Source organism: Chrysemys picta, chromosome 9 (assembly GCF_011386835.1).
Source record: "Chrysemys picta bellii isolate R12L10 chromosome 9, ASM1138683v2, whole genome shotgun sequence".
NCBI lineage: Eukaryota > Metazoa > Chordata > Testudines > Emydidae > Chrysemys > Chrysemys picta.
The window spans coordinates 65,683,440-65,695,549 of NC_088799.1; the positions used below are offsets into that span (position 1 = coordinate 65,683,440).

At 50.8% G+C, this 12,110-nt stretch overlaps 1 protein-coding gene across 4 annotated transcripts in view; it reads left to right on the forward strand.

The window, feature by feature from the left end:
- The first annotated feature begins 7,985 nt into the window (after positions 1-7,985).
- LOC101932104 (glycine receptor subunit alpha-4) overlaps positions 7,986-12,110 on the forward strand; it is a 41,227-nt gene continuing 37,102 nt past the window's right edge. For 2 of the 4 annotated variants that reach the window (XM_065556449.1, XM_065556451.1), the window contains exon 1: positions 7,987-8,867. In XM_065556449.1, the coding sequence (XP_065412521.1) occupies positions 8,797-8,867 (71 nt within the window). In that variant the 5' untranslated portion in view covers positions 7,987-8,796. Of the gene's footprint in view, positions 8,868-12,110 lie in introns of all 4 variants that reach the window. The other 2 variants (XM_005285665.2, XM_065556452.1) reach the window with 2 other exon arrangements.

Consider the following 12,110-nt stretch of genomic DNA (forward strand, 5'->3'; position numbering starts at 1 on the left):
AGTCTGGAAGATGTTGTGAGACTCACAGATGTCTGTAAAGTGCACCAGATCCTCTTCTGAGAGGCACTAGAGAAGGGCAAAGGTTTGTTGTACTGCTTTTAAGCTGGGATCTGATGGGAGACACAGGGCATTCTGGCCTGTGTTTCACATCACACTGCAGCAGTCCTGAAGGATAATTACAAACCTAACGGAACAGTAAGAATAAAGTCCTGCTTTGCCACTGGCTACTAGGCCAGTCTTCTATGGCTCAGAACAGCCCTGGGCCTGTTCTGTTCCTCCTGTGGTGTAAATCAGGTCAGTGGGGTAATGCAGGTGTAAACCCACACAAGTCTGAGCAGCATCCTGACCAAGAGCTGTAATGAGATCATCGTATCCATGGCAGCAGGATGTTCAGCTTCGGACTTGTTGACACAAACACATTTTTCCTCTTTTCTTTTTAAAATAATGTCATGATTTATTAGAGATTGTCAGCAAGGCAGAGCTAGGTAGTTAGAGATCAGCCCGAGTGGCCAAGTGGCTGAAGCCCACCACCCTTCCAGCCTATCACGAATGACAGGGGAAGGGAAATAATTGGGGACCTATGCCCTTTTTTCCTCTTCTGTGATGTAGATATCTGTTGGTTTTCCTTAGAGATATGCATAATATCAAGTTGGTTTTTCCAGTTTTGGAGGAGAAGTCCTAGGAGGACTATGAAACAGCAGAGGGAGCTTTCATAGCCCTGGGGTACAGTGAAGGCACTGAACCTTTCACAATGAGGTTCTTTCCTCCCAAAGGTTCATTAGGAGTTTGGGTTAAAATAATTAACCAAATCAACTCAAAACGGCATTTTAAACACTCTGCCTCAGAATCCTTCCCCCTCTCACTGACACAGGTGTCCAGCTTTTGTTTCTGGTGATAAAATCTCAGTCTTCCAATAAAACAGAGAGAAGGGAGAGGTCCAGTGATTAGGGCACTAAACTAGGAGATGAGTGCCCCAGGTTTAGTTCTCTGCTCTGTCCGGGTAAGCCCTTTAGTCTCTCTGTGCCTCAGTTCCCCATCTGTAAAATAGGAATAATGGTTCTTCCTGATGCCACAGGGATGTGGTACAGGTAAATATGTTAACTATTGTGAGGTGCTCAGCTCCTATGGTAACAAGGGCCATATACATACTATGGACAGGAAAGTCTACATGCTCCTAATGTGAAATACAGCCCTTCCAAAACAAGATCTCCTTTATACATTGCAAAGAAGCAAACCAAGTCCCTAACCAACTGTCACCTGCCATTGCACAGAAATGCCCTTGCAATTGGTTACTATTGTTTCAATAGGGATTTACATGCAGCATGAATTGTTTCAGGAGGATTTGACCCCTCCGGTGGCTGGTGCTCTGGAACCACAATCTTTTCCACAATTGCATCTGTGAGTCCTAATTAGAGATGGGCTCCTGCTGCATAACTGAGATTTGAGTCTGGATTTGGGACACCCCAACGTTCAGCCCCAGGAGTCTGGTTCTGGGCCCATCTCTAATGTTAATCTGAGCCTGAATGAAAGAGACTGAGCTGTAGCATCTCTCTTATTGAGGGACTGATGCAGAATCCATTGAAGTCCATGGAGAGACCCTCATTGATTTCCATGGGTTTTGACTCAGATCCTGAACAGGGCCGGGGGATTCTGCAAAACTGGCCATTGGATTCATCAGGAACATCCCGATGGCTAGCAACATCTGGCCAATGCAACGTGTGCCACAGCTAGCTCTTAGGAGCACTGCAGCTTCTTGTTATCCCAGGATAGACTCCGAATCATTTAGCACAGGGGCAATGTCTGTTCCATAGCTAACCTTCTCCAAGAGTCAGCATTCTGCTAACAAGGCGTTAATCAAGACTCCTCAGTGGCTATGACTGTCCAGTTTCAGAGTGGCAGGAGAATATCGCTGCATGGCAGGCAATGGTGTCACCTACTCGGAGTGACCCTGTAAAAGGGGGCTGGGTGGGTACAGAGAAGAGAGTTGTGGGGTTGGTTGTTAGAAACCCTGATGAAGGTTAGAAACCACAGATGAATGGAAGCAAACATGATTCTGGGATGTATTAACAGGTGTGTTGTGAGCAAGACACGAGAAGTCATTCTTCCGCTCTACTCTGCTCTGGTTAGGCCTCAGCTGGAGTATTGTGTCCAGTTCTGGGCGCCGCATTTTAAAAAAGATGTGGAGAAATTGGAAAGGGTCCAAAGAAGAGCAACAAGAATGATTAAAGGTCTTGAGAACATGACCTATGAAGGAAGGCTGAAAGAATTGGGTTTGTTTAGTTTGGAAAAGAGAAGACTGAGAGGGGACATGATAGCAGTTTTCAGGTATCTAAAAGGGTGTCATAAGGAGGAGGGAGAGAACTTGTTCACCTTAGCCTCTAAGGATAGAACCAGAAACAATGGGTTTAAACTGCAGCAAGGGAGGTCTAGGTTGGACAATAGGAAAAAGTTCCTAACTGTCAGGGTGGTTAAACACTGGAACAAATTGCCTAGGGAGGTTGTGGAATCTCCGTCTCTGGAGATATTTAAGAGTAGGTTAGATAAATGTCTATCAGGGATGGTCTAGACAGTATTTGGTCCTGCCATGCGGGCAGGGGACTGGACTCGATGACCTCTCGAGGTCCCTTCCAGTCCTATAATCTATGAATCTATGAATCTATGAAGGAAATTGTATTATGACTGCAACTCTGACATTTAATTAAAATAAGCCAAGATTCTCCTGAAGCATCTGTCTCTGCCACTGATTAATAGCATAGCCATTATCCTGTCTGTGGTTTGCCTGTTCATTTTGCCCTCTCTGGGGCCATTCCAAATGCTGTCTGGTGCCATGTGACTTAGAATAAGGGTCTCCGTGAACTTTCTCCACAGCCTGAGCTATCTGAAAGAGCTGCCTTGTAAATTGCGCTTACATTCGCTCCTCTCTAAGCTCAGCTCCCTCAGGCTGGGAACACTCTAATTGAAGCCATTTGAAATTCTCACTGCATGCTTCTGTCATCCTCTGCAATACTCAAAGCACCTACCTCGAGCCCTCCCCTCCCACTCCAACCCTTTTGATTCAGCCATGTGCATCCAAGCCCCAGAGGTGGCTGAACTTCAGTGGTGGGTAAGGCTTAACTCTGGGGCCGTCCTTGCCTGACACTTCAACACCATTTATTTTAGAGATGGGGCCCTGTGTGTAAATGTGAATTTGGAATCAGATCAGAATCCCCAAAGTTCAGGGGGTCTGTGGATTCAGGCATCCAGTTAAATCTATTATAGGACAAGGGTTGAATCACAACGTTCCCCAAAGTGTGTGTGCATGTGCGTGCACCGAGCAAAGCTGGGATCTGGTACTGGAATTCTTCCCCCCTCTGGTTGGGACAAACATTTACGGCTTAGACAGCTTGTTTAAAAGCCATAACAAATCTGTGATCATCTAGGACTTCATGGTTCTCACTATTCCACACACGCAGAACTTCATAGCAGCAGCAGGAACAGAAGTCAGCACCTCCTTCTCTAAAAGCACTTGAACTACAGGAGAATCTACATTACTTAGTAGCAATATAGGATCTATGACACATAGCAGAGCAGTTCCCATTCCACTCAGTGGAGGGCAATAGTGACATATACACGTTGCTTCCTTTGAGAGAGTCAGGGAATTGCTCTTAGTACTAGATATCAAAAGCAGTTTGCAATCTGCAAATAGCAGGATAGCCCATCAGAATTCAAGTCAGAGGAGAAAACAAAATGCACCCATAAAGTGTATTTCCAACCTGAAATGCACATGATACCTGTCTCCTGTGCCTTCCGCTCATAGGCAGTATGGAAACATTGCTATCAGCAGCATGTTCTGAAAAGAGCAGGAAACATACATAACAACAATCCCCTGAGGTGGAGATGGCCTGGGGCTGAGCTCCCCGTCCATTCAGTATCCCACACCAGAACCCACCCACCTCAGAGCTCTCTCAATTTCTGTCTTGGTCTGTAACTGGCATGGCCGACGCCCCTTACGGAAAGATTAGATAAGAGATATATAAGGGTCTCTTAATTTGCCCAACTTTTACTCTGTCCTCCATCCATTGCAGCCTGTGGGAGTTCTTCCTTAGTAAAGGTTTAGGCATTGGACCATGGTTTATTCAATGAGCTGTCTCTTCAGGATCCCCCTGGATCTAAGGTGTTACATCAGATCAAACTTGGTATCATCCCACCCTAGCAAGAGCCAGTGCTTCCCCTTCAAATTAATTCTCCCTCTGAGCTCAGAAGAGCCTGAGAAATCCCTACTGTTCAGACATCCGGTCCAGCCCGCGAGATACCTAAGTCCTGAAGCCGGTCTCTCAGGCTGAGCATTTCCAACCTAGGTCTAGCGCCTAAATCCTCTCTCCCTACAAAAATGACCTGTGGCTGAGAATGGGTGTCTTCCCTCAGCTGGGCTGGAAAGTGGTTTGGCTGCTATTGTGATCAGAGCTAACCCATTTCAGAAAGCAAGCCTGGCGGACGGAGAGGACCGAGCGAGCTTCCTGCAGTGGGTGTGGAAAACAGCGTGAGTCTGACTACACTAAGGCCAAACTGCTTCCAGCCTTGGTTGGAAAGGGGGAAGAAACAGGGTGCGGTATCTGCAACCACAGATCATTCAGCCCCTGGCCCAACGAGGCCCAGCTCCTGACGGGGTCCTGCGTGCCATCCCATACAAAGAGTAGCATTTGCCCAGTGCACTGAGGGAATAATGATCTAGATACCTTCAAAAATCTGACCCTAAGTGCTCTGTGAGGGGCCACTCCTGCCAGGCGTTTAGTCCCTCCTGGGAGCTGAGTCTCTGACCCCCCAGCACACAAGCATGGAAATCCCTCTGAGGGCCGCATCGCCTTAAATGCCGTTGAGCATTGAGCGCTGTCCAAGTGCTGAAGCCTAGTTCCAGTGTGAACGCTGCTTTCCACGGCCCTAAAGCCCTAGCCCACAGCCTGGCTGGGAGAACGGAATCACCTTGAACAGAGAAAATTACCTGCAAGAAAAAACCCAAAACACAGCAGAAGGAGCCGGCCTGCTCCTCAGAGACACACAGAGGCTTTGCCCTCCCTGTTAGCACATTCAGTAACAGGACTGCGCGGCACTATGAAAGCAGCTAAACTCCCTGTAATTTCCCCCAGGTCAAATAAACACACCGCCAGCACAGAGTGGCTCTGCCCTCGGGGTCTCCCTGGAATCACTGCTTGAATAAAAAATGCACCCGTCCTTTTAAATAAAACTGAGAGGTGCATGGGGCCAGGTCCCCAGCAGCCTAGAACCACAGAGCAGGGTTGACGGCTGAGAGGAGGTTTCTAGGGAACTGTTCGCAGCCATGTATTGAGATCAAATCCAACCACCTCCTCCCTGCCATAACACTACCACCACCACATTGATTGTGAAGCAATGGTTCACACGGCAGCATAGTTTAAGTGCCCTGATAACCTTTCCTCCAGAAATCCTGTTTTTCAGGGGTTTCATCACTCAACCACTTTAAACGGTGTTAGCTAGGCACTCCGTACATGTACCTGCCTGGATTAAAGATATATACTCCTAAAAAAAGGGTGAAGCCAATTTTTGTCTAGCCTAACAAAGGAGGGTTAAATGGTCACAACTCTGTTAAAAACAGTGGTGCTAGGCTGGTTTACATCAGCTAAGGATCTGGCCCTATGGGGATTTTTTTGTAGGGGTGACAGGGGTCTGTGCAGGAATAAAAAATTGATGGCTTTTGGAGGGGCATGTTCTGTGCCCCCCACAGCCCTGGGGCCGGACGAGTTATGTGCCCCTGCCAATTTTGGGAGGGATGGTCCCCTGCTTACCCCCCTTTGTGCATGCCCTGAGGTGTGATGCTTTCTTCTGTCTCTTCCTCCTGCCCCCGTCAGAACCTTTCATCTTCGTGTTGTGTTGACTCTCCCTTTATTAATAGAATATGACAAATATCCTACCGTGATAGTCTGGAATGCGCCCGTTTGCAATAGTGTTATTACTATTGGGACTGTTGTTGGCGATTGCTCCAGTACTTTTTTAATAAGGCTGTCTCCAAGAAAGGTTGGATCCCATTCTGCACAAAAGTACAGCAAGGATCCCAAAGCCTGCAGTCCGCTAGCGGGATCCTGCCAGGGCTTGGGGCTATTCCTGGAGAATTTTGTTACTAAGGAATACAGCTCCATCCAGAGCACTGGCCACTGTGAGTGCCTGAGTAGCAGCAAGCCTTCTCCCTTCCCAGGGGTCAGAACATTGCTCGTTCAGCCCTCCACGCCCTGGCTCACTGGCTGGGCCTGGGGAGTACAAGGAGAAAGGCAGGGCCCTGGCTGTTCCGGGTGCTTGTTGTCTGCAGAATGCTAGGAGCTTCAATTGCACAGCTGGGCTGTGCATGGGTGTCTTTTACTGTTTACACAGAAAGGGCTAAAAGTTAGGAGGCAGGGACGATTGGGGAGCAGCTGCCCTGGTGGAGAGCAGCTCATTTTTACTGTCCAAGAAGATCACCCACCCTGGATGCCACGTGTGCCCTGATTAGTACTCCCCCAAGTCCCACGGATACTGACTGGGGCAGGAGCCAGGTTTGTAGCACTTCCAGCCTATCTCCTAACCTCCAAAAGCCCCAACAGCATTTCAGTGGCTGTTAGAGTTCCCTTTTGATTTCCATGCTTGTATGTTTGACGTTTTCCTTTTGCATGAGATTATTTTCCGTGCTGCTGAGCTCTGTACAGCACCGGCTGACTCAGAACCTCAAAGCACTCACTTTCCTGGGAGGTAGGTAAGCTTTAGCTCCCTTTTACTGCTGAGGAAACAGGGACACAGGAAACATGGCCCTTGTTGGTAAGGCATTGGGCTTGGAGTCCACAGAGCTGGGTACAATGCTTGTCTCTGTCCCAGGCTTTCTGTGCAGCCTGGGGCAAATCATGTTCCTCTCTTTGTGCCTCAGTTTCCCACTCTGTAAGATGGGGATAATACTACTTCCTTTCCCCTAGTCTGCCATGTATATTTAGACTGTAAACTCTCGGGGGCAGGAACTGTATTTTACTAAGTGTTTGTGCAGCACCTGGTATGGTGGGGCTTCAACCTGGATTGAGGCTTCTTAGACTTCTGTAATGCAAACAATTATAGGAGACTTGACCTGGATTAGATGTCAAATCAGTGGATGCAATAGGACTAGAACCCAAGCAACCTGCCTCTGAATCAAGTGATCCTTGCTAACGGACTACACTTCTCCCCTTTTCACTGGAAAAAAAAAAAACCCTCACAGGAAACTATAGACAAAGTTCTACATTTTCTGAATCTATCGCTCATTTTTCCTCATTAAAAAACCCCGAAACTCAGCAGGGAGCTTTCAAAATCCCTGATTTGGCTTTTTTAAGAAAGAGAAGCTAATACAGACACAGCAACGTGCTTTTGAAATCTGCGACCATCTGGACTCATGGGATGGAAATTGTGCCATTCGAAAGGGAAGATGCTAGCAGGCATTATGGAGCGGAGCCAATGCCCAGTCAGGACCCTAGGGATATTTCCATTGACTTCAATGTGCTTTGGATCAGGCCCCGCGTGACCTTGGGTTTCATTTATCCAGGGCCAGAGCGGATTTTCTGTGGTTTCCAGTATTCCCAGTGGCACTTTAATGAAAGAACTAAACAATAAGAACTGGGCAAGCCAAGGAAACAGCAGCACAGAGGTGAAGTGACTTGCCCAAACTCATATAAAAGGTTAGGACCAGAACCCAAGGACCAAATTCTCCCGCAGAGATCTGGTGTATATGTGGTGTGTCTGAGAGCAGGATCTGACCCTAGATTATCTGACAGCCGGTCTTGTGCTGTAGCCAGAAGGGAGTCGTTCCCTCCAAGCCCAAACCAAGCTGCTGGGCTGGCCTTACTAGGGAGATGGAAGGAAAATGCTGATGAGCAGGAAAGTGCCAGGAAATCCGAGGAGAAGGAACTGAAAGGGAAAGAGAAGGGGGCTGCAAGTGAAAGTCCTGTGTCCTGGGGGTTCTGCAGTAGAGCACAGCGGCTCTAGTCCAGAACACGTTGGACCCTGGGGGGTTAGATTGATGTCATCAGCTGCCAGTCTTGCATTGTGCAGTTCTCCATGGAGCACTCCCAGGAAGAGGGCTAGACTGGGGGAGGCCGAGCCCGCAGCTCAAGGCGGAGAGCGGGCAGAGATCCTGCCCCGGCAGCAAAGTGCTTCAGAACTAGGCTACAGCGAGGGCTGCTTAAAGCACTTGCGGGACTGGCCTCGCCCATCCCCCAGGAAGCTGGCAGCGGGAAGACGCCCAGCTCCTCCGCCCTGGCTTTCTCCAAGCGGGGCTAGCGAGCGGCGCTGGCACTTGCGGTAGGACTCCAGCTCAGCGAGAGGGAAGCTGCCAGGTGGGAGTCCCCCGGATCAAACAGCTGCAGGCTGGATCGGACCCCTCTGCTCCCCCAGAGCGCCTCCCCAGCACAGCTGAGCTGCTCTGCACCCCGCTCCCAGCTGCTGAGGGCTGCGCCTTTATATCTCTGTTTCCACAATACGGGCAGGGGGGTCTCCTCACCGCCTGCCCACCGAGAGTCGCCAGGCTCCGGAGAGCGACCCCTGGCCACAGCCCCCCCCCCCCCCCAGCGCAGCCCGCTAGGAGCCCTGGGCTGGCAGCTTTGGGTTGAGGAGAAGACTTCCAGGCGCTCGCAGCGAGGCAGGGGGTGGGGGAAGCAGGAGAGGAGAGTCCAGCGGAGGAGGGGGAGGACATGTCTGTGATGAGGCAGGGGGGGTGCGCTCTCCTTCTCGGGCTCCCTGCGTCCCCTAGCAGCTCCTCTTCGCACCCAGAGAAGGGGGGTTCAGCTTGGCCGAGGAATGAAAACTCTCGCCCTAGGCACCGTCTTCTTCTTCGTCTTCTGCCTTTTGCAAGAGCACATCCCGCTCAGGTGAGGAGCAGGGTCGGGGGCAGCGCAGGGGAACATGCACGAGCAGGTTTGGTGGTTTAACTTTGGGAGGGGGATCCTTACCTGCAAATCCCACCAAGGATAATAATTGCCCATTATGGCCCAGGGGAAGGAGAAGAGGGTGGGAATGTAGTTGTCTGTGAAACTTAGCCCCCTCCAGCGTGCTGGGATCTGAGGGCCACGCCACTCGGTCTCCCCCGGGGCTCCTAACGGTACCGACCCACTAGCCTTTGGCGAGCGGGGACAAGGGGCGCATGGCGCTGCACAGTGGAGATGGAAGCGGTGCCTGGCCCCAGCCCGCTCGCAGACAAGGAATAAAGGAGGTTCCGTAGGCAGGCGTGGGGGGGGGGGAACCTGCTTTTTAAAGAACCCCGCTGGGTGCAAGGAAGGGTGAGCTCGGGCGGCGGGGCGGGGGCTGGGCACTGCCGGGGAGACGCAGGGCGACTCGAGTCTCCAGCGCAGCACCGAGAAGCTCTGTCCACAGGCTGCAGAGCAGGAGGCGGAGCGGGACTCTCAGGTTCGGAGTCGCTCGGCTGCCCGCGGGCTGAGGGACAGACACCAGGCACCGCCTAAAAGCCTGGGGAGGGCTGGGCGAGGCTGCCTGGGGACCACGCGGGGGCTGGAGAGACTCATAACTGAGCATCCCCCTAAGGTTCGCCCTGCTCCGGGCTTTGACTGCCCGGTGTTAGCGGGCAGCGCCGGGGGCCGGAACCGGGCGTCGGACAGGGGCGTGCCCGCAAGGTGGTGGTTTCTCTGCCCTCTGAGTCTTCACTGAAACAGAGAGACCTGCCGGCCTCGGGGCACAGGGAGTCTGAGCCCAGCCTGTCTTCCAGCCCTGGCCTCGTTATTCCCCCCCAAGTGCCATTAGCCGGAGACACAGAGGGGAACTGGGGCTGAAGCCAACAATTCCAGACCCCACCAGCCTCCTGCTGACTCTCCAGTGCTCTATGCCCCCAACCTGGGGCTGCGCGCCCCACCAAACCCTCTGGCACTGACCCACCAGAGGGGAAGAATCCGAGGTGATACTGAGAAACCCTCCCAGGCATAGGTGCTGGAACTAGAGGTGTGGGGGGTGCTGCCACACCCCGTGGCTTGAAGTGGTTTCCATCATATACAGGGTTTACAGTTTGGTTCAATGGCTGTCAGCACTCCCACTATACAAATTGTTCCAACACCCCTGCTCCCGGGCCACAGGCAGGCTTTAAAGAGAACAGGACACACTGTGGAGCAGGGATGGAGCAATTCATAGCTCTGAGTGCACAGGGAGAGACAGGAGAAGTAGGACCAGGTGGGGTGGGAAGCGACTGCCAAACGGGGGTTGTAGCCAAAGGCCACCCTCCCCCCATGGCAGATCTGTTTGCACAAGGTAGCTGCAAAAACAACACAGGGGCCTACCCTGGAATTCCTCTTTCATAAGGGAAACTCATCTACAGTGCCTGGGGTAAATGTTCACCCCTGTGCTGTTTCATAAGGGACGCTCACAGGTAACTGAGACACCCCACCCCATCTACACCCCACCCCAGTCCATGCTGTGGGGGGAGTAGCAAGGAAAGGGAGAGTGGCTAAGTTGCCTATATGTTGCCTTCAGATGTTATAGATGGTTGGAGGTGGGGGATGGACAGGACACAGCCTCTTGGGTCACGGACAGTTCGGTACAAATTGCAGCAAATTTTCTGTCACCTTTTTCCTCTTCTCTCAACTGATGCACTGAGAGAAACTTGGAGACAGCTGGGAACCTGGGCCTGAGGATCTGGTAAGCACAAAGCCAGCGCCAGGGTTTATAACTGAGCATCAGGGGTGTGTAATGTGCTGGGCATTCACCTCCCAGACCAAGGGTTTATAACTGAGTGGCAGGGAGGCGTTGCTCATTGACTGCAAACTGGACGTTTGTCTCCAGGACAGTATGTGGTGCTAAGCAGTGTTTGCTGAATGGGCATGTAGCTGGCTCCAGAGGCAATGGCCTGTTCCCTGCAGCTCCCTAATGCACATGCAACAGCACTAATGGATTGATCCTTCCACTTGCACTGTGGAGGGGGGAGAATCTTTCATCTTCCTCTAAAGTGAGGGCTCAGGTCACTGGTCTGTCTGGCAAAGGCCTGACTTAACTCTTTGCTGACCTGGTTTCTGGAACACTATGGGTTTCCTATCAGTGGGCTGTCCCACTCCCCACAGATTCTCTTCCAGCCTTTTGGTCTCACCCAAGCTGCTCATGCAACAGCAAGCTAATATGAAAAGAGATGTTGTCAGGTGCACATAGGAATTAAGCAATATAACTTGATAGGCAGGGTTTTCCCTGGGTGACTCTAGCCCAGGCTGTGTCTTTTTGGGTGACTATAGCACAGGCAGGGATCAACACTTGCCTTGGGCGGTGCTATGAGGTAACCGATTGACTTTTATTTTCCCAGAGACCCAACATGCAGCGTTTTACTGCTCTAAGGAAATGGAATTTGCAGCTGCAAGTAGGGGCAGCAGTATCACATGTGCCTAGATCTGGCGTGATAGCAAGCAAGGATGTAGCATCGCTAAGAGCTAGTGCCAGAGCTCCCTTGGGCCCAGAGTTTTAAAGCCATTTCTTGTGTGTTACAGCACATCCTGCAATGTGTTTAGTCAATGTCTTTTATTTTGTTCCTTCAAATGATCATTACAGATTGACGGAGGGAGAGAAACTGACAAGCAAATGTAGATTCATCAAAATATACCGTTTGAGATAATTTTGAATAAGTCTCCATCATCCACAGAAACAGTTCAGGAAATAATTCATGTCAGATTCTCCTATGATTTCAGTGCCTGGGGTAAATGTTCACCCCTGTGCTGTTTCACTCCTGCAGTCCCATGAAGCCCTACCAATATTTTTCACTTCTGGGTATAACTTCCTTAGATATTCTACACCAGAAGTCCCTACACTGCTCTGCAAATGCACCTCACTCTTGTCCCACAGCATTCTGGGTATTACAGTCCTCCAACCACACAGACACACCACCCAGTGCAGCCCGTTTCTGCCCTTCAGCATCCCTAAGATATTTCAATTCCAAGACACTGCTGTGCTGTGCCAAAGCACCACACTCCAGACCCATAGCATCCCAGATACTCCAGGCCTAGACCACCCCAGAGCTAGGCCAGTGCATCTGATTCCCAACCTGCAGCTTAAGTAACATTCCAGTACTGAGCCACTAAACTCTATGGGTGACCCTACAGCCATGTACACTATGTGCAGTAAACAGCTAA